Raw genomic sequence first — 23211 nt, forward strand, 5'->3', positions numbered from 1 at the left:
TGTTATAATGTACTAAGTGACAATTTAAAAAAAATTAATGATTACGGATAAAAAATTGGTAATAACATTTTTCGTTTCTGTTTTAGTATATATTACTTGCTTTAAAAAAATGACTTAATATTTAGTGATTTTGTTATTGAACAAAATGTTATAGAAAATGAAGTTACAATTTTTACTTCTTTAAAACAAGAAACAATATCTGTAGTGCAAAATGCAAAAAAACGTTTACAAACATGCACTGATTCATGTTAATCTCGTATACCAAAATTTACTCAGAACTAACAAAATTGCTCATAATAGTATATTATGTTATCAGGTGAAACTGAAAGTATTTAGATCGAGAGTAAAGAGCAACACTGCAATTAGCAAGTAAATAAACAAAATAATTAAGACAGTTTGTAAGTAATAAAATCATAACAGGGCTTATAAGCAAACATCACGAGATTTTCGTAAGTGTATATTAATTTAACTAGTGCAGTTAGTAGTGCAAAATGCTGTATGCTAATGATCTACAATGTACCTCTGCAGAAATTTCTGAAGTTCCAAGAAAGACAAGAAAGAAACAGCATTGATAAATGTCAGTATTGTCACGATAAAAGTAAAAACGCTTAAGCGTAAAAATAGGATTTTTACTCCATGACTAAAAGGTAAAATTTATATACCAAGCATTTTTTGTAGACTTTCGATCGATACTTCAGTCCTTTTAAATTTTATTAGAGAAGTTCCTATTGCCATTATAATATTAAAGCGCAGCTGACGTCTGCTTTAACTAATAATAATGGTTGAGCATGATGTGAAACTTTGCTTGGATGCACTTTTCTCTTGTTATATTTGATGAAAATATACGAATATTTACTTGAAAACTGCATTATTGTTGAGTTTTTAAGTGTCAGCTGCCGAGTGATAATGTTGATTTACATTTTTGACATAAAACTGTTTTGTTTCTCGTCACTAAGATAAAAATATGTCTTTATTTTCGCGTAGCGAAAATCAGCGTAATCAGTGATGACTGAGAACAAGTCTCAAAAATTTGCAAATCACTGTAATAATGTAGTCAGTCTGCTCTAGGGATGAAATGAGTCTCCCCTCCCCTCGTGTACAACTGGTTGCGGTAGACTTGTTTTATGCATAATAATATATTAAGGTGGCGCTTTGTCTCGTGTAGTAGTGTGGATTTACGATGTGTATAAAAGACCGCCAAGACCGCTTTCAGCGTTCAGCGACCCTCCTGAAAACGGCTGAGGTAAAGTAAAACGGAACAGGCCGGTGCTTGTTTTGCTTGAGTTGCACGTTGTCCTTTATTGCGACAAAGACAGGAGACGTGTTTGCCGCCCCATTATCACATGGTAACGACGACCATTAATCACGCCAGGCTGGATGAGTAAATAATTTGCAACATTGTTTCGATCAGTCAAGGATAATCACTAAAGTTCGAATTTTTATGCAGTAATATTATTGAAACTATGCGACTGTGATTTTCCATATTGCCACATTTTTGTTATTTCTTGGCGGATTTCGACGAATTTTTATTTGGCTTAAAAAGACTTTGTAGATCATTGTAATTTAATGTCTTCTAAATGTGATACTCAAAAGACGAAAGCACTGTTTTTTTACTCATTTTTATACTGAGCTGTGGTATGCGACAGAGACAAAGTTAGGTTTTTACTGATTTTAGATTATTGCCCATTGTTTTCTGAATTATGTACCACATTTTTATAATTTTAATTCTTGAGACATGAGAGATATAAATCTTCAAAAAAGCATTACATTTCCGAATTCAATGAATTTTCGTATTAAGTAGGCAAAATGTGCCAAAATATTAAAATAGGCGCATGGAAGCTTCCAAATAACCGTTTTAGTTGTTGTAATCCTTTGAGTTTCAAGTTTTTCAGATTTTTTTCTGTTTTTTTGGGGACATAAGCAATAATTTTTGGTTTAATTACCATTTTATGTAGTACTTTCTGAACGAATACCTATTTAGTAACATTAGAAAAGCAATGTTTTGAATCTCTGGGGCACTAAAAGTTAAAATTTTGAAACAAATTGGTCCTCATTCAGAAAAAAACGGGCAATAATCTGAAATAAGTAAAAACTTACTTTTGTCTCTGTTGCACACTACAGCTGAGTAAAAAAAAAAGTATAGTGCCCTCGTCTTTTAGGTATAACATTTACAAGACAAAACTAGAAATGTTATTGAATTAAATTACAATGTTCTGCAAAGAATAACAAAAATATTGCAATGTAAAAAATCGCAAAATTTTTGTTGTCCGGTTAATTGTGGCGACCAGTGTTTAAGAGAAAAATATATAAAAAATATGCAGTTTTTCACTAAATATGTTTAAATATTGCAGAATTTTTTGGATGTAAAAATAATGGAAAATTGCAAGCACTTAAAAACAAAATATTTAAATAATTTATTAACATCTACTCGTAAGAAATAGAAATATATCACAAAAATTTTAATTTACATTGCAAGTTATGCTGTAAACTATCTATAGATAAGTAGATAATTAGATTATCAACTAGTCAGAAATATTAGTTGTAATCAAATGCCACTTAATAATGGCATGCTTTTCTAAATTTTCCATTGTTAACTTTTGACGATGATTCGCTGATAAATCTTGTCTCACTTATATTCACAATATTAATTGTCTCAGAAAGGGACACTTGGCTAGTTTCTGTTCGAGTAATATGCTTACTTAAAAACGTATAATTTGTCTTAATAAATGCTAATTGTTTTCTTATTACTCTTTTATCAAGTAAATTTTTACATTTTATTTTTGATTCAAAAAATCTGAAGTAATATTTTTAACATTGTGACAATGGTCGGCATAAAAAAATGCTGCCTCTAACTATGTACCCCAGCGAGTGACTACAACTATTAGCCTATTTGCTTTAAAAATATCTGAGTAAAGCTAAATTACTGAATTCTGAAAAGGCAAGAGTAACGCCAGAGGTTGTGCATAGTCCGATATAGCAGTAAACCTCCAGTTACTATTTCAAAATTTATAAAATGATGACAAAATGATTAAATGCCTATTGCAAACACTTAAAATATGCAAATATGCTTATGCGCTAAATATCGAAATTATGCAACAACTTCCAAAAACTTAAAAATATGCAAAATATACATTTTTTAATTGGATTATTCAAATTGTCTTGTTATGTTTTGTGCACATCTTAAATTAAAAAAAAATCCTACTTTTGTCTATCTTAAATTTTATTGGTTTTTCACAACAAACTATGGAACTTCTAAACGGTTATCTTCCAAATCGCAAGCAATATGTAAGAACCTAAATTGGTAATTTAAATTTGGAATGTATATCTTGTGGCGTACCTCAGGGTTCGATTTTGGGACCGCTACTTTTTTCTGTTTATACCAGCAATCTTTCAACGTGTTTGAAAAACTATAAAATTCATCTATATGCAGATGACACTCAAGTTTACTATAGTTTCGATTCTTATAGTTTGAAAGCTGCCAATGACATTATTAATAAAGATTTACTGCAACTTGTGGAAAACTCTAAAAAACATAGTTTATCTATAAATTCGGCTAAATCCAAGGTTATGATTTTTGTTAAAAATAAGGATTATGTTTCAAATGTAATTGATTGGGGTAAGAAGTTGTAAATTAAATTGCACAAAAGAAGCAAAAAATTTGGGGCTTTTATTAGGTACTGATTTACGATTTCGAAATTACATACAAGAATGTACTTAAAAAGCGTATATAAAACTTAAAAAGGCATATTTTATCTAACAATATTTACTATTTTATAGATCTTTTGATTGGAAGTCAAATATGATTTTTATATAAATTATATTAACTAAATTCCTAGTTCTAAGTCACTTCAATTACATCTTGCCTAGACACAGTAACACAAGATCGTATTCAAAGAGTACAAAAATCTTGTCTACGCTATATTTATGGTATCAGAAAGCATCTATCTACCTCACATAAACTTAAAGATGCAAATTGGATGACTATGAAGTTTCACTTTACTTGCTTCTGTCACTCTTTAATACTTAACCAATGTTTCCCCTATTTATATCGTAAAATTAGGTATCGTACCCATATCCATAATTTAAACTTAAGATACAAGGGTCTGATATCATTACCTTCATATTTTCGTTTTGTCTATAATATCTACTTTTTCTACAGTAAAGTTCCTCTAACGTTAAAAAACTCTGAAATCAGCAGTTTCAAACACAAATACAAAATGTTTCTCCTAAAGTAATTTCTCTCTGTCTTTTTTTTACTTATATTATTTTGTTATTTTTTATTTAATCTTACTGCTTTTTGATTTATTTCCTTCTTTTATTATTATTATTATATTTTTTATTATTGTTCATTTATTATCTGGGCCAAAACCTTGATCAGCTTTGCTGCCTTTTGATCCTATTTGTGGTAAAATAATTTGTAAAATTAAAAGTTTTTATTGTAATATTGTAATATTTTATCATTGTACACATTACTGTCACAAATAAATTATTATTATTATTGTTGTTGTTATTATTACTATTAATAATAATAATAATAATAATAATAAATAAGCAATTTGCATAAAATCCTCTAATAACTCTAATAACACAGGGCGACAAAAAAGGGAATGTTTTGTCAACTTGAGATATTATTTATACAGGGTTATTCATAAATATGAAGCAATATTTGAACCTCAAAAATGACCTATAAAATGATGTTAATTTAAATAATAACTCGTGTCCTATCTCTACTGATAAGAATTTTACAGCCCTCTGAATGTGGGTATGGAAATTTGATTTTTTTGTAATAACTTTGGAACTATTTGACCAAATATTATAAAATTTGGAACATTTTCTTGTGACAACATATCCTTTGAACTGGTAATCACGAAAACCGGATACATCCACTCAATTTCCGGTTACAGAAGTTGCAGGTCATATTTTCTGTGTTTTTCCATTTTTTTGCTCTCTTAACACCAATTTTTTATTGTCCAAATCGATAGAGTAATCAATTTCGATTAAAAAACGCATAAGGTTTACTACCTCTAAAATGGACCGTTTCAAAGATATTTTAATTTAAACTGAGGACTGCACAACGCTGAAATCAAAAAATAGGGATTTTGAATAAGTGGTATCCACGGCAACCAATGACCATGGTCACCTAAATCGCTGCCAGGCATCTGTTAACTTTGACGATAAATTTTTGTGAATTTTTTATGAATGAAATGCTACGAGATCCATTTGGATTTATTCTAAGTTATGTTTGGAATCTGAGGTAAACTCTTTTATTAAATATTTTCGATTAATTGTCTAATAATCGTCCAATGTCAAAGTTGACAGATGCCTGACAGCGATTAGTGAGACCATGGTCATTTGTTACCGTGGATATCATCCATTCAAAATCCCTACTTTTTGGTTTCAGCGTTGTACAGTCCTCAGTTTAAATTAAAATATCTTTGAAACGGTCTATTTTAGGGGTATTAAAGGTTATACGTTTTTTAATTGAAATTGATTACTCTACCGATTTGGACAATAAAAAATTCGTGTTAAGAGAGCAAAAAAATGGAAAAACACAGAAAATGTGACCTGAAACTGCTGGAACCGGAAATTGAGTGGATGGATCCGGTTTTCGTGATTACCAGTTTAAAGGGTATGTTGTCACAAGGAAATGTTCCAAATTTTATAATATTTGGTCAAATAGATCCAAAGTTATTACAAAAAAATCAAATTTCCATACCCACATTCCGAGGGCTGTAAAATTCTTATCAGTAGAGATAGGACACGAGTTATTATTTAAATTAACATCATTTTATAGGTCATTTTTGAGGTTCAAATATTGCTTCATTTTTATGAATACCCCTGTATATTATTTTGTTCGCCTCAGTGAGATAAATCAAATGCACTATTTTTTTTTTCATAAAGTCCAAGAACTTTGAACTAAATATTTTTTTTCTAATTTGAATTAATTTAAATTTAATTAAAATAATTTGATTCAAAAAATCATTACTCAATAACTATTAGGCTGATTTCCTTCAAATAAAGACCATGCTAAAGGGATGGACTTGCCCTTTAGACCGATATGCAATTTGAAATTTAATATTTGCGAATTTTTCTTCGAACAGTGTTCAAAGAAGTTCGAAGTAAATCGAAATAATCTAAAAAAAAACCTACGCGTAATTTTTTTTTTCATCATAACCACCGTGATTAGTTCAAATCCAAATTTTAAAAGAATATACCGAGTAGTTTTTAAGATAGAATTTTTTGAAGTTAAGGATTGCTAATCAAGAGAAATGCATGTTAATCTTACTTAAAATTGAATTTTTATGAAAGTATTTAAGACTTTACTTTTGCTTAAAAATGGTCAATTTCACCTTCTTTGTTCTAATTAGAATAATTAAAAACTGTTTGTTTACTTAAAACAAACCAAAAGTATCTGAATTCTAATTAAAGTAAATAAAGATTTTCCTTGTTCTAAAAATGACCACTGATCATTGAGCAGTGTAAAGAGGACCTAGAAGTTTAAGACTATTTAAGGGCAAATCTTGTTCACTTTGTTCTAGCTTTCTGAACTGTTTTTGAAAATGTTCTCAGTAAATTTACTAAATAAACGCAAATTCAGTTTTCAACACACTCACCGCAGATGATGTCGAGTTCGCACAGGGTCAAGAAAGGGTAGATGTTGAAGAATTGTCCGTTGGCTTTCGCTGCAAGTTGTTCGGCGAGAAATTGCCCTTTCTCAGTCATGACTTCCATCATATTGTCCAGGATGGAGAAATGGAAAGTGGGCGTTATTAGTTTCCGGTGGACGCGCCATTTTTTATGGTCTGTGAACAATGCGAGCTCGAATTATCGCAAAATGGGAGAGGATGGACTTACTTGAACCGGTGATAAGACCCTCTCCTAGCCAAGGCACTACGAAACGGTAATTATCACCCTTTGTGAGGTTGACGGTGCTGCTGAGGATGCGCTTGAAAGGAACGAAATTGTTTACTTCTCGGGTCATTTGGGATTGGTAATTGTTATTAAAATTTGAAATATTAATGGTTCTGCAGACACGGAAATTGCGGGAATTATTCATAAATGAGTTGTCATGACCATTGGATAATAATTTGTTAAACATTGGTTAATGAACCGTTTTAAAATTTATATTCTCAGATTATTTGGTGTTTCAACCGGGAGGTAATACTAATAATTATCGCATTTTTTCTAAATCTAAATAATAAAAAAATTGTTTATATTTTATGTACCTAATTGATCTAGATTTTTATCGTTTATCTTTCAATTAATAAATACGCGTATTACGACATATTTAATTGCGCTAGATTAACTGTGGAAATAACAAAAATATAAGATTTTACAAATTTTTGTTGATTTTTTCAAATAATGTTAACGAAAACTATGGACCTAAAAGCGTTTTTTCAGAAAAAAATAATTAATAAAAATAAAGGTTCTATAAAAATGTGGATCATGCTTTGAGAATGAAATTTTGTTTTGTTTATCTTTTTTTTTTGATAAAAATTGAAAAAAATGTAGAGTTGTTGCAATCTTTAGATTAAACAACCTTTGTAAATAATGGTGGATGGGTTGCCATTTGACAAAATTAAAAATTTTGCATAACTCGGAAACAAAAACAAGAATTTCGAAAAATTTTATTTTTGAGGAACCTTACATTTTTATAATACTTTATCATTAATTAATTGATTTGCTATTTTATTAATAAAGCTAATTATCGTAAAGATTGATTTAAGAAGGAAAAAAGTGCACACTTGGGTATTTTAATCTTAAAGTTTAATAGAAAATTCAGATGCCCATCGTCAACCTATTTTTTTAAATTAAATTTGAAACAGCTGTTTTGAACAATTTATTACAATGTAATTAACGACCATTTTTTACATTAAACTTTTCAATAAATAATAAGTGAAAATTATTTTCATTTCTAAGAAAACTGAATTTTAAGCAGTGTATAGCAACTTTTTTGCTACGCTTCCCAAAGTTGCAATTTTTTAAAACATTTTTTTTGAAAAGCTAGGTCATTTTTATTTTATTTTACCACTTTTGGTGGATTGCTTAGTATACATGGTGACTGAAAAAAACGTTAAAAAATTTCTTATTTAGAGCAATATAAAAAATTTCTATTGACCTACGTCAGAAAATTGTTCCTAAGAAAGTTAAAGGCAAAAAGACTTATTAAGGCAAAAATTTTGCTTTGAAATTATTTATCTTTGAAAAGTTTTCTACATATTCTGATTTGTTAATTAGGAGTAACTGATTTTCTTTAAAAAAAAGTTTTGTGACATTTGAACGAAGCATTTTTGAACATGTTTTCATAAAGTTTTTTTCTACAGTATGTCCCCGGATTGACTTTACAAGAGGAAAAAAAATTTTATCTTGGATTTTACGCCAAAACTGCAAAGGAAAAAAGTTTTTGCTTTACGTGAAACCAGCAAATCTGTAATTAGAACTTCATTATTCTAACTCAGTAGAAAAAAAATCATTTTTCTCTTGATTTTGGACTTGGAATAATTTTTCTCTGCTGTTTAAGTCTTATCACATTGGCGGTTTTAATTATTTGCCAACTATATGTCACTTTGACAATTAATTTATTAATTAAAAATGACTTTGTTTTTAACCTTAAAGCTGTTTCTTTGAGTTGCTGTTTATTAAAATTATGTTTTTCACAAACATTTTTATATTTAACTTGTGTAAACTTATTTGTCAAAGTGACATCATTGTCAAAATAATAAAACAGCCAATGTGATAGGACTTAAAAAGCAGAGAAAAATTATTCCAAAGAAAGTCCAAAATCAAGAGAAAAATGGACTTCTCTTTCTACTGAGTTAGAATAAGGAAGTTTTAATTACAGATTTGCTCGTTTCAAGTAAAGCAAAAACTTTTTTTTCCTTTGCAGTTTTGGCGTAAAATCAAAGATAAATGTTTTTTTTCTTCTTGTAAACTCAATCCGGGGACATACTGTATATTGACCTAAGGAATTATTTATTCGGACATTCTGTATAATAAGTATGAGACAAAAAAAATATTGTAGTAAGATATTTAAAAAAATTAATGAGTAAATTAAGTACTCGTATATAAAACGACTTTTTACTTGGTTTTGATGTAAACAAAACGTAATATTTTTATAGTACGACTAGCTGTAGCTTAAATTAAAAAAAAAGGTAGCAAAAACTCCTGAAAACAATAAGCTATAAGCTATAGCTATCCAAATTTCAGATGTTGTTTAGCTAAAATTACTAAAAATGCTAGCTTTGATTCTAAATTATGCAATTACAAGTAGAGCAATAATGCAATAGATTTCATAATAAAAAGTTATCGGTTGATAACAGTTCAGATTTTCCTTATCAATTTTAGTTTATCAAATTTTTAATAAGATATGTTTTTGAAAAAGTAAATTAAATTGGAAAATAACAATACATAAATCCAATCACATTTGGAATTGTGTAAATAATAATTTTTGAAAAAAATTACTTACCTCAACGTGATCAGGTTTCATGACATGAATAGCTGGAATAAAGCCCATCCATGTTCTGAAGAAAGGTCCATATTTCACATTTCTGGCACAATACACGTCGTAGAAATCTACATTGACATCATTAATTTTTTTTTACAAATTTAAAAATTGTACCTTTTCTCTTAGTTTGGGCCAGTTCTAGGCAAGTACCAATCAAAGGGTACCATTTTTCACCACCTATTGGTTCAATTGCGTCCCAAATTCGTTTTCGGTTCTTGAGCCATTTGCAGAAGTTAATTAGACCAATAGTGAAGCATGTCAACAAGAGAATAAGTGTGAAATCCATGATTCTGTAACTAAATATTTCAAGATTTAATTTCTTTTTTTATTAAAAAAATAAACGAAGCGACTTACCTTAAATGAGTGCAGTATGTTGTACAACCTACACCGAAATAATAGTTTTGAAATCGTTCATGGTATTATACAATAAAAACAATTAGATCTTTATCAATCAAATCGTTTCTTTATCTGTGGAATGGTAAGATAAGACTTGAGTGGCCGGCACTGGTTGAAATTACCTCTCAATTACATTTGTTTTTAATTGTTTAAAATTTTCATCTGAAAAATGTGCAATCTAATTTGCAAGGATTTCCAGAACTTTCGTTTTGTTTAGGTTTTATCTTTATTGTTTATCGACCCAACTTTTATTCTTTTTCTCCAACACCTGTTTCGTCATATTAAAGCAACTCCGGTAAACGAAAGCACTGGAAGCTCTTTTACCAAGCGACAAGATAACGATAATTGCATCTCCAAAACCCCCAGTTAACGCAATACAATGACACCCGGAAAAAATTGTATTGCGAAGCAAAAAAAAAAATTGTTTCCAGGGAAAGCACTTCAATTATCATTATTGACGTTTACCGCTCTTTTAAGACAACAATCAGATTTTTATTATTATTACATGAGATAGTGGACACCTGTTTTGCCAGACTGATTACAATTTTGCTTGGCTACAGGTTAATTCACCTTTGTTGCTTGTTTATTGTAATCTGGATGTTGTTAATAAACACGAATTTGTAATATATGCAAACAAGCACAGCTCTCAGAAACATGCAAATGTCTTCAAAAAGCCATTACGAAGGGTACTATTGTTACGAGAAAATATAATTATTTGTATTTGTGACTTGTGTTTTAAAATCTTTATCTTGTTCTTTACGTTTGAAAGCGACACTTATTGTGTGTGTTAGGGCCATTGTTAGTTAAATAACAAAAGTGAATTGGTGTTAAGAAATAATAATAAATAAATTGTTACTTCAATAGAGTGTTGCTTGTGTTTGTAGATACGAGTAAAACACACATCTATGTTATTAAAACAATTTAATTATGCAATCAATTCAAGCAAATATTTTTGCAAAATGAAAGAAAAAACTTAACATCACGTGTAGAGTAAAGGTTGGAGAATATTTCACGTTTTATGCACTTCAATAAGCTTTCTATCTTCAAAAGATAACTGAAAGTATGTAATCAAAGGAGAAAAAAAAAAATATCACAAAATAATTGATTAGTTATTAAAAAGAAATAAATGATGGATTATCAACTTTTGATCTACCTAATGTAGCGCTAAAATTTACGTTTCATAGTTTTTTCTGATGAATTAATGAATGGTATCAAGATAGGTGGAAACGAGTTTTCAGCACCAATTTACTTTTAATTTTAACTCAAAAATGACACGTTTTTTGAAACAGTTGGAAATAAAAATGACGTGTTTTATTAGTGGTTAGAAAATTTGTTAAATCTGCAAAAAACATGTAGAAAATTTTTTATTTGTTTTTTGTGTTTTCAAAATAAAAAATTACTGATTTTTTTTTTGTGTGTGCCAGAACTTGCGTGCCAGAAAAAAATGATACTAAGAACATAAAAAAAATGTTAAAAAAATTATCTAGAAAAATTTTGAAGTTATGAGAGTTTAAATTTTGTACTTTCACTGTATTTATTAAATAATTTTCCAAGTTTTTTGCAACAGGTTATTAGAAGAGGTCGCTGTATCCTAAATTCTAACTTTGTTTAATGTTATTTGTGGCTTTTATTGGCAAATTTTTTGTACTTTTACTAGATAATTATAAAAAAAAAAACATATACAAAATCATCAGGATCATTAAATAGGATCTCAGAATCGTCAGAATTTTTTTTATAGATTAAATTTTTTAAACATATTTTCCATGCTTCTGGTATCTTACGTGAAAAATATCTCTGGGGCACACAGTATCAGAAATCGGTCCAAATTTAAAAAAAAATGGAAAAATCGAAAGCTTCAAAATTGAACCAAATTACTTTTTGGAATCTTAAAAACAAGATTATAACTAAATAAGTAAACAGATGGAATTTTGTAAACACTTTTTCTTGTTCCTGGCATCAGGAAAACAAGAAACAAAAAACAGGTTTTTTATGCTATTATTACTATATTATTTTTTAACATTAAGGTCAATTTTTCAAAATTTAGTAATTTTTGCTCTAATAAGGTTTTGGGTTGTGGTTGCTAATAAATGTCACAAAGTTTGAAAGTTCGATTTTTGAAACAAGTCTCAAGTATTTTTCGAAATTTTGTTGAATTCACGATGAATACTGCAAATATTTCATGCACACCACCTAAAAACAGAAATCGCTCAAAACGCCACTGAAAATTACTATTAGCAACCTCTAGAAAGTAAATTGTACTAGTCTATTTTAACACCCGAATCGGTAATGGCTTATTAAAGCATCGGTTTTGGTATCAAAATAAGCTTTCTTTTAGACGCAAAATAGAAATATACATTTTCAGCTTATATTCTTCTACTAATTTAAATACAGTTAGTCGGATATTTTTGGAATATTTGCTAAGTATTATAATGTTCTAAAACTACCTTTGATATTACAGTAAATTAATTTTTTAATTTTTTTATTAATTTTTTATTGTGTTTGTATTTTTTCCATTTTTATACCNATACCTTATTTCAAAACATATTATAATAAGTTTTAACAAAAATGGATGTAACATAACATAGCATTACTATTTTTAATTCAACGAATTTGAGCAAAGTTTAAAGTCTAACATTTAAGAGTACTTTAAAAAAGTAAAATATGTAGATAAAGCATCACATCCTATGTTTATCTGTTCTCATATCTTTATCATTCTTCACAAAATTTGTGCTGAGTGTTTTCCCATTATAACGGTAGTTGCAACTGCAGATTGACTGTATCTAAGTTAGGATTCAGGAAACATCAAATTCAGGAGTTAAGTGAGATATTAGTAGTTGTTTTTAACAATATTGTAAATAACTCACTATCAAGTACCACTTTGTAAACATTTATTTTAATTTTCAGGTTAGACTTAAACACGCTTGTTTCAATCAGTTACTGCAATGAATAATTCATGAGCTATACAATACATAAAACATGCATCAGGATTCACATATGAGCTGCTTAAGCAAACAAAGTTTGGAAATATGTAGTTTGCAAGTTTCGTATCATCAGCACTTCCTCAGTGAATTGAATTGATCATCACGTGCCTGACAGGTTATTATTGTTGATGGGAGCAATGTTTACTTTTTTCAAAATCGAGATTTAATCACAATTAAAAGCAAATCTCCTCGATATAAAATTTATCAGATAATTTTCGTCAAAACTTAAATCACGTATTTAATCGATGTTGAATCTGCCTAAAAATAGAATTGACTCTTGTCAGTCTGAAAAAATTAAGTGTGAAGAGAAATTTCATTACGTAGGCGTCAAAGACAACAAAACTTGACTTAATCCAATTGAACCGTTCTTTAAGCTCGTTAACCTCATTAATAATCCCCTCGCTGAAGAAAAACAATTCCCTTTTGAATTTTCCGCTGACCGTTACAAAGCCTAATAAAATCTTTAGGGGCCAATAAAGCTAATCCACATAATCAATTTCTGCCGGGAAGATCATGAGGTTAAACAGCGGCGGTCTCTACATCTTGAATAATTAATCGAAATATGATAGGGTTGAGTTTTTTGTGTGGGAATCAGGGTTGAGCGACAGCCTAAATTTAACCACTTAAACGGTAGATATGCGGCTTTAGCAAGAGTGTTAATTGGAGTAATTTGGCTATATGTGTATTATTACAAACCTACATAAATTGCCGGCTAAAGCTCGCTATTAACCGGAAAGGCCACTATAACGTTGTGTACATTAAAACGTATTTGCTAGAATGGCTTCGCTGAAATTCGATAGCGAGATTTTACAGTGAGTCACTTTGTTTCTAACTGTGGATTATTAGTTTAGTTAAATTAACAATGGGTCAACTGAAAAGTCAAAGGAGGAAAAAAATCTGAAACTATAAGATTTAATTTTTTTGTAATAAAATGTTGAGACAATGGCTGCACCAAAACTCGTGCTCCATAGAAAGGTAAGATACCAGAAACATGAAAAAATTCTTAAACAAATTCTACGTATAAAAATTTAGAAGTTATGAGAGTTTAAATTTTGTACTTTGACTCCATTAATTTCTGTTGGAAAAATAATTTTCCAAGTTTTTTTGCTGAATATTAGAAGAGGAAACAAAGAAGCTGTATTCTCTAAATTGTAACTCTGTTTAATTTTATTTGTGGCTTTTATTGGCAAAATTTTTGTACCATTACTAAATAATTATAAAGAACATAAATTCAAGATTCTTAGTATCATCAAATAGACATAAAAAAATGTTAAATGCTAAAAAATAAACGTCAAATTTCTTTGACATTTTTTTCCATGTATCTGGTATTTTATCTTACTTGAAATTTTACTCCGGGACAGCAAGTTCTGACGCACCTTCTATAAAAACGCTTGATTCCATTTCTTTTACCTAAAATTTCTCCATAATTTGAAATTTTTCTTTGCATCATACAATGATAATCACATTTATGTTAGTTTAAGCCCATTTAAAAACATATTGCATATGTTTTTAAAAAGTTTTAGTTATTTTATTAGTCAATAGAAATAAAATAAGATAAAGTCAATTTTGGGACTTAAAAAGTGTTCGACTTTTCTAAAAATTGTAATGAGTGTTTTTTTTTTTAATTTGTCGTCAAAGCTATTCATTAAAGTTCGATTGTGAACGAACCACTTAGAAAGTGTTCGACTTTTCTAAATATTGTAATGAGTGTTTTTTTTAATTTGTCGTCAAAGCTATTCATTAAAGTTCGATTGTGAACGAACCACCGTATCGAAAGTTATTAATCTGACATTTGACGCCTCGCCGGGCGTATTAAAAATTGTGGTCTGTTCACAACACACTTATATCACCGCCAACTATACCACCAAATTTAAATAAACACTCGTTACAAAATACGCACAATACAGATATTTCAACTTTTTTTGGAGTTATTTTATTAAGTAGGTCATTTAGTCATAGTTATTTATTATACAAGACGATAAATAAAATCTTTATCTACAGATGAAAAGGTTAAGTTTACGAGTGACAAAGTCACGAGTGGACTTTTTTCACGAGTAGATAAACAATCTTTATCGTTGTGTATAAAATTTGTTTTATTTTGTACTCACCTACTAGGATTTCTTGAATGTAAACAGTAGATAAAAGTTACTTTATTTCACAAGACGATAAAAGACAATTTTATCTACTGAAATTAGTTGATAAAGGCACTCTTTAACATTGAGTACAAAATAAAATGTATTATTTTATTAGAAGTTTTTTTTTTCCCGAACATAGTGAGGTAAATAATTCAGCTCACAAAAACTTACTTTTACTCTTTATAACATACTATTTTATCCGAAAATGTATTCATACGAGAGTAAAGGACAACACTATAATTAGCAAGTAAATGAACAAGATAATCAGAACGCTTTGCAAGTAATGAAATAATAACAATGCTTATAAACAAACACATCACGCGTTAATATCGGAATTTGTATTGAGATTTTCTAAAGTGTTTATTAATTTAAATAGTGCAGTTAGTTGTGCAAAATTTCAAATGCTGATGATCTACAATGTAGACAAGAAAAATGCAACATTAGTAAATGTTTTGGTGAAAGTAAATACGCTTAGGGGCAAAAATAGAATTTTTACTTTATGGCTGAAAGGTAAAACTTTTACTTGTGACATTTAGACATAAAAGTGGTCACTTTTGTGAAAAAAATAAAAAGCTTTAGAATTGGACTAAGTCGTGCATGAGTAGTGCAATTAGTAGTACAATGGTGATGATTTACTTCTGATGATCTACTGCTGATGATCTACACGTACCGCTCTGAAAATTGCTAAAACAACCAAAAAAACAAGAAATAAAACACATTGCTAAATGTCGTAGTTAAAACGCTTAGGCGCAAAAATAAAATTTTTACTCTATGGTGTAAAGCTTTTACTTGTGACTTTTATGAGAGAAAATAAAAAGTTTTAGAATTGGACCAACTAGTGCATAAACTAGTGCAGTTAGTAGTACAAAATGTCGAATTGATGTTCTACAATGTGTCGCCCTAAAAATTGCTAAAGCAACAAATGAAACAACATCGCTAAATGTCAATAATGTCATAGTTAAAAAGCTTAGTCGCAAAAATGTCACTTTTGTGAAGTTTTCGGATAAAAATATTAAACTTGAAAATGTAACCCGTCATGTTTTGTGACTCGTGTTTCGATAGTAGACGCTTTTTGCGCTTTGTTTACTGTAAACATTGTTACCAACTGATGGTAATTAATTCATATGTTGTTTGCTACATCCATAAAGTAACTTTAAGCTAATTAACAAACAAGAAGTTGATGAATATTGATCAGTCGTGCAACTTTTTTACAACACGAGTCAATTATTATTGTTTCTGTTTAGTTATATTATAATGAGAGTAATTTGACGACAATACTGTCAAGTTAAGCTTCCAAAATACCACCAATAAGTGAAAATGGAGTAAATTTCGCTTCAGAGCTTGCAAATATCAGATTCATCAGATATAAGATAAATTTACGTTTGGCTACATCAGTTTATCGTCAAACTGTAAAGCGCTCTGTTCTGTGCATAATGAAGTTATAATGAGCTATAATAGAAGGATCTAGTCTGTGATAGCAACTAGTAAACAATAAACCGATTTAATAATAACATTATAAGTATCAGAGTTACCCATGCATGCAGATGTTTCAAGAATTATCTCGATAAAGTAACACTCATATTGTTGCAAACTGTGTTTACAAGAAACGTTTTCTGTCTATTTGGTGGAAATTTAAACAAACTGAAACAAAGATTAAAAAAAACGTTTTTTGGCGTTTAAGAATTAACAAAAATTTAGAACCAAAAATGCTTAATTTTCGTTAAAATTGATCGACTTCGTAATTTAGAGGGGTTTCGAAGCACTCCTGATCCATTTTTCACAAACGAACGACATCGATATTCCATTTTTCGTGCGCATTTGGGGGATTCCACCCTTGCTCTCACAAAATACCAGTAGAAGCTTTTTATTTACTCCATAATTTCGGCGAGTCTTTGAACGGAACGAAATTTATTAAAATCGAATGTCGCTTATTTACTTCTGTTCCATTTATTTTAATACCATTTTTCTAGAGAGTTGGAAATTGGAATTTATCTTGTGCGTGTGTGTTACTTTCTTTTCCATAAAATGCGCCATTTTACGAGGAGTGGAGTCTCTTGTATCCTCGCAATTATCTGTAGTTTGGCGCTTTTAGGGGTGGAATTCCAAGATGGGGTAAAAAACGGACACAGGGTTGCAATAAACTCACCTGGGGATGACAAATTGGTCGTTGTTTGCCTTGCCTCCTGTAATTAAAGGGCAAATTGCTTGATAGGTGGTAGTAAATGTTTCAGAAGGGTGAAGTTACGCAAAACATCCCAAGGACACCAACAAATTTAAAATTGATATGCAAATGTTTCCGTTTGCAATCAAAATTTGAATTGTTGGAATTAAGCAAGTTACCGGAGTGGTAATCGAATTAGACAACTGCAATTGTTTTCGGGGATGAGCAATAAGAAAGTAATCAAAGTAATTAGTTGGAGATGATTGAGATGGAAGTTTTTTTCGTTCGATATTAATCTCATCCTCCCTCGGGTCAGGTATTAAGGGAAAAGCTCGTTTTTAGCAAGTCTCTTTTGAAAGTTGAAATATAAAGCTGGAGGAATCGAGTAAATAGCGAGGCTTAATTCAAATACTTTTGTTTGTTCTGGAATGAAATGGAGAAATATGATTTCAATGTTAATTGTTCGTGCTTGTTTATCGTTTTGCTGACTTGAGTTTTGCTATTCAAACGGGAGGAAATAGTGATTTCCCTTTTTTGGCTTGAGGAAGTTTCCGGGGGAAGAGATCTGTTTATTGTTCATTCCCGAACTAATTAATGCTCTCGCAGGCGGGAGATCTAAAGAGGTACTGACTCAATGTTCTTCTCGAGGTTTTGTGTTTCGAGAGAATACGCAATTGTGTTTCACACAGAACGAAGCGAGTCGTTAATTGACACAAGAATTAAATATTTTTATCGCTGATTAGAGCTCGCAAACTTGTAAAAGGGCCACGATAGGCGGGGTATACTTGGTGTAGTGGGGGTACTTGAGCAGTGGCGTAACACAATACCATTCTGCACTAAAAAGGAAATTTTAAAGTTAGTTTTTTATTTTTTTTTCTGTATATTCAATGACTGCAATATAAAACATAATTTACTAAAAAATAACACACTCAAGACTCGTTTTGTTTATTGGATTTTCTAAATTGAGTCCTTTTGCAACCAAGATTTTTTTTGATAAGTTTGATAAGTTTTTATAATATAAAATGCATTTTTTTGTACTACAATATACTAAATACAACGCCTGTAGCATCTACAAATTAAAAATTAATTTAAAACTTGTGGCTTGAAAATCATTTTAAATAAATTAAACCAATTTTACCAATTTATTAAAACTTTCCCAAAAAAAGATTGCTTTAAAAATGTCATTCAATACTAAAAGTAGCAAAATAAAAGTATTTATTTTTACTATACAGGATGTGTCAAAACTTAGGTCCCAGAGAAAAATTTCAAAGAAGATAAGATACCAGGAACATGAAAATAAATGTTTAAAAAATTCTATCTTTCAAAAAATTTTGACATTTATTTACTGACATTTGACATTTTATTTATGATACTAATGATTTTGTGTATGTTTTTATAATTACTTAGTAAAGGTACAAAAATTGTGCAAATAAAAAAAAATAAATTTTGCAAAATTGTCATAAATAACATTAAACAGGGTTACAATTTACAGTTTCCTTGTTTCTTCTTCTAATAGCCTGTAGCAAAAAAACTTGGAAATTTATTTTTCCAACAGAAACATATACAGGGTGGTCCAAAAGTCTGTAAACGATTTTATTCTAGGGAAACTATCACTTTTTTTGGCAAATGCTATTTAAAAAAAAAGATTATTAATTAATCGTTTATACTTACGAGATAAACATAGTAACAATTTTTTTTAATGGAAACCTACCACAATAATTTTTTTTAGACAACGGGCTTTTTTGTAAACCTCACTTTTTTGTTGAAAAAATGTTTGACTTACAAAAATTAAAGAGTAAACTACCAGTTTTTGTTGGAAATAAATTAATAAATGTTAAAGGTTGTAAAGGAGCAATGCCAAAATATTTTTTATTTTAATTAATTGTTTAAACTTTTGATATTACCATAATAATATTTTTTTTCTTAAATAAAAACAGTTTTTTATTTGTTGTTTTACAAAGACATGTTTATGCATTTTATAAATGTAAGTACATAAATATTTATTGAAAATGTGACAATTTATGTTAAAAAAATTATAAACTTTATCTGTTGTTAAAACTTCCTTCCACCGGCCAAGGGCTGGTCAAATGTCAAAACATAAATCTCAAAATTTTTTAACATATAGAATTAAATTTTTTTTATGTTCTTGGTATCTTATCTTACCTGAAATTTTTCTCTAGAGTGCGAGTTCAATACATTAAAAGTTTTCAAGAATATTTAAATAAAATATTAAAATAAAATGTAGTATTTTGCGGATATTGTATTTTGGGTTGCATTTAGTGTCACCCTGTAGATAAAATAAAAATAGTCAGTTATAACACAATGAGTAATTAAAAACTGTCGAATTTCTGGTTTCTGGTATCTTACCTTTCCCTAGGGCGCGAGTTTTGTCACTTCACATAACAGATTTTCTGTTCATTAGCTTAAATAATACGGGGTGAATTTTAAATAGACCGACAAAATTTTCTCCATTTATTCTTGGGAAGCTGTGAAAAAAATTTGTCGGTCTATTTAAGAATCACCCTGTATAAGTGTGAATGCACGCCACTGTCCCCAGATGATTTTAAAACTCCCCTATATTTAAAATAAACTCGTTTCTGCACATCCTTTTTATCGTGATCCTTTTACTATTTCCTGTGCTCTACATCTTAAGCCTTATGTGCACACAGTGCAGCTCATAACGTTGCAACTTAATCCCCAGGTCATGAGCGTATGTTGGCCATAATTCCCGACTTAAGCACACATACGTTAAGTTTAATTTAATTAAATTTCGACTTAATTAGGACTTATTTTGGAACATGTGTGGCTAAATGGAGGTTTTTGCGTGTTTGATAATTGAAATAGTGAACGGAAAATAAACAGGAACAATAAACGAACAGCTGGACACTTGTTTGGACTGGAGGTTTATTTTTATTGTGAAACAATTCATGAACAAAAAGAAATTTTCTATTTACTGTTAATTCATCGAATGGACGAGAATCTCATTTGAATTTCGGGCGGAATAATTAAAATAAATTTACATGAGCTGTTTTACAAAATAAGACACGATTTAAATATTTGAAAGCGTCGTTGTTGAGTCTATTGTGCGGTGGATTCTTTCGTAATTATATGATATTATTCGTCTCTCTTTCGAATCAAGGGAGAGCTTTCTCTTAAAGAAGTATTGTTTTGTGTAAACAGCAGAATTGCATTTTATGATTGGTTCATTTTATTTGAACGGTTCATTTAGCCCACTAACGAATTGTTTACACGAGCTGTTCCGTTTGCCAAAATGGCATGTATATTTAAGCAGGACGTATATATATTCCCACTCGGATCGGACTGTCACCCGAATATATTTATAGCGGAATTTAAATTTTGAATAGATCGTAATCTAACTTTGTCCTTGTTCTCGGAATTTCCACGGAAAATGGAACAACAGACACTCGTTACTCGACATGTCGAAGCAAATTGATTCTACATAACGAATTACAATGGAAATTAGATGCACTTGCATGTCGAGACATTGATGAAAATCTTTTGATTATGTATTTTGTAATACAGTTTTATATTTTGTAGACAAAAAAAACAGAGATTTCAAAGTGTCTAACCCGGCGCATCCACCATTTTTCCAATCTTATTTTAAATAAAAATTAGTTTATTGAAATACAGAGTGTGTCCCAAAGACAATTTTAAGTGAGATAAAATACCAGAAACGTGAAAAAAATGTTTAAACAATTCTATCTGTCAATTTAATGATACTGATGATCATGTATATGTTTTTTTTTATAATTATTAAGTAAAAGTACAAAAATTTTGCCAATAAAAGCCACAAATAACATTGAAAACACAAATGATTTGTTTTAACGCTGTGATCGAGGAGGTTTTACTTCCTCGTTCACTTTCACTTGTTTAAATATTTTTTAAAATGTTGTTGTAATTTTTATAAATTTATATTTTGTTATTAACAATTTACACTGAAGATGGGACTAGATAGTGCCCGAAACATGTTTCAACAATTTTAACCAATATACCTTTTAACCAATACCTTCCTTGAGTTAAAATTTTGATGAAAAAATAGGTCTATGATCACGAATTTTGTTATTTGTTGTTTATTTTACAATATTTAAAAAATTGAATAGAAAAAGTTATTCTATAGGATATTGAGAATACAAGCAGGTATAATACAATTTAGAAAAAAAAATATTTTTAGTTAAAATGAGATTAAAATTTTTTTTCAGCTCTATTTTAAAAATTAATACTTATTCAACCTTTGTTTATTTTTTTCTTTCTTTTCTAACTCTGTAAAAACTGTTAGCAGTACTAAATTTACTTCTAAATTTTTATAGACGCATTTTTGTTTGATCAAAATGAGTCAAAATCCGAAATTACAACTCTTTTTAAAAATGAATTTACAAAACGAATTTTGTTATTTGGTATTATTTGTTGTTTGGTATTTATTTTGAAATGTTGAAAAACATTAATACAGAAAACAATATTCTGCAGAATGTAGAGGATACAAGCAGATATTATAAAATTTATTAAAAAAAATGTGAATTTATTGGAAAAATGAGTTCAAAATTCTTCCTCAGTTCTCAGTTTTAGCTCAAAAATTGTCACTTTCCCAATTTCTTTCTAAATTTATTACCGTTTTTCGAACTCAGAGTCATCTTACATTTTTTTTCAATTTTTTTACTTTCTTTTCAAACTGTTACTAAATTTATTCTCGTTTTTATGGTTTCGTTTCCAAATTTTTTTAAACCCATATGGGTTAAACGCATTGTTGTTGAGGTTTGATCAAAATGAGTCAAAAACAGGAATTATGACCTTTTTTAAAAATCAGTTTTCAAAAACGATTAAACAAACACAAATCAAAATGTTAATGAGAAAATTATTCTATGGCCACAAATTTTATTTGTTATTTGTTATTTATTTTGAAATGTTGAAAAAAAAGTAACATAAAAAATGTTATCTTGTAAAGTGTAGAGAATAAAATGGTCATGTGAGATCAATTAAAAAAAAATGCGTAATATACCGAGTGTGTCAGAACTTGTGCCCCAGAGAAAAATTTCAAGTAAGATGAGATACCAGCAACATGGAAAAAATGTTTAAAAAATTATATCTGTAAAAAAAAATTGACATATTTTTTTTGACATTTGACATTTTTTGTCTATTTAATGATACTGATGATCTTGTATATGTTTTTTTATAATTATTTAGTAAAAGTACAAAAATTTTGACAATAAAAGCCACAAATAACATTAAACAGAGTTACAATTTAGGATACAGCTTTCTTGTTTCCTCTTCTAATAGCCTGTAGCAAAAAAATTTGGAAAATTATTTCTCCAACAGAAATACATAGAGTCAAAATGCAAAACTTAAACTCTCATAACTTCGAAATTTTTATAGATAGAATTTTTTTATCATTTTTTCCTGGTATCGTACCCTTACATGGCATTTTTCTCTGGAGTGCGAGTCCTGGCGCACCGTGTATTTGCATTTTTAATGCAAAAACATAATTTAAATAATTGTATTATTCACATATACCCTCCATGTACGTAAATATACATAACTGTAAGGGAGCAGTTATTTTATTAATAAATTTATACTTCACATAAATTGTGTTGTTTATTATTAAAATACATATTTTAACTCAAATATTTTATGACAAAGTAAAGAGTTGCTTTGATGTGCATTATATTAAAATGTTTGTTTGATTTTTTATGTTTAAATTTGTTTTAGTTATTATAAACCTAATTTAAACTTTCTGCTAAAAAATTAAATTGCTCATTAAAATTAAACCGGGTATCGAATATATCACCTTTTTGCTTGTATTTTTACCTTGTCATAAATAAGCTTGTTTTGCTACAAAATTTTGTCCTATTTCGAGTTAAAACTCTTACAAATACCCAGTCCAATGTCGAGAAAGCATTTCTATAAGTCTGCAGTTTTTCCAGCTGCAAGCTTTCCATCCTACTTTCCGACTGTTAAGAGCTTAAATAAATCTCCACCGCTTTCGAGATAAAATATTTAACTATTCGGTCCATTAATTAA

At 29.2% G+C, this 23211-nt stretch overlaps 1 protein-coding gene across 2 annotated transcripts in view; it reads right to left on the reverse strand.

The window, feature by feature from the left end:
* LOC123010479 (cytochrome P450 4C1-like) overlaps positions 1-9901 on the reverse strand; it is a 56566-nt gene extending 46665 nt beyond the window's left edge. The window contains exons 1-5 of one of the 2 annotated variants that reach the window (XM_044407394.1): positions 9860-9901; positions 9620-9801; positions 9467-9573; positions 6856-6946; positions 6615-6803 (exon numbers count right to left, since the gene is read on the reverse strand). In XM_044407394.1, coding sequence (XP_044263329.1) covers positions 6615-6803; positions 6856-6946; positions 9467-9573; positions 9620-9791 — 559 coding nt within the window. In that variant the 5' untranslated portion in view covers positions 9792-9801; positions 9860-9901. The remainder of the gene's footprint in view (positions 1-6614; positions 6804-6855; positions 6947-9466; positions 9574-9619; positions 9802-9859) is intronic. The other variant, XM_044407395.1, reaches the window with a different exon arrangement.
* Positions 9902-23211: the final 13310 nt, after the last annotated feature.

The sequence above is a fragment of the Tribolium madens genome, unplaced genomic scaffold (assembly GCF_015345945.1).
Source record: "Tribolium madens isolate multiple individuals breed KSU strain unplaced genomic scaffold, Tmad_KSU_1.1 Scaffold_91;HRSCAF=231;Tcas5.2_LG7, whole genome shotgun sequence".
In the NCBI taxonomy this organism is placed as follows: domain Eukaryota; kingdom Metazoa; phylum Arthropoda; class Insecta; order Coleoptera; family Tenebrionidae; genus Tribolium; species Tribolium madens.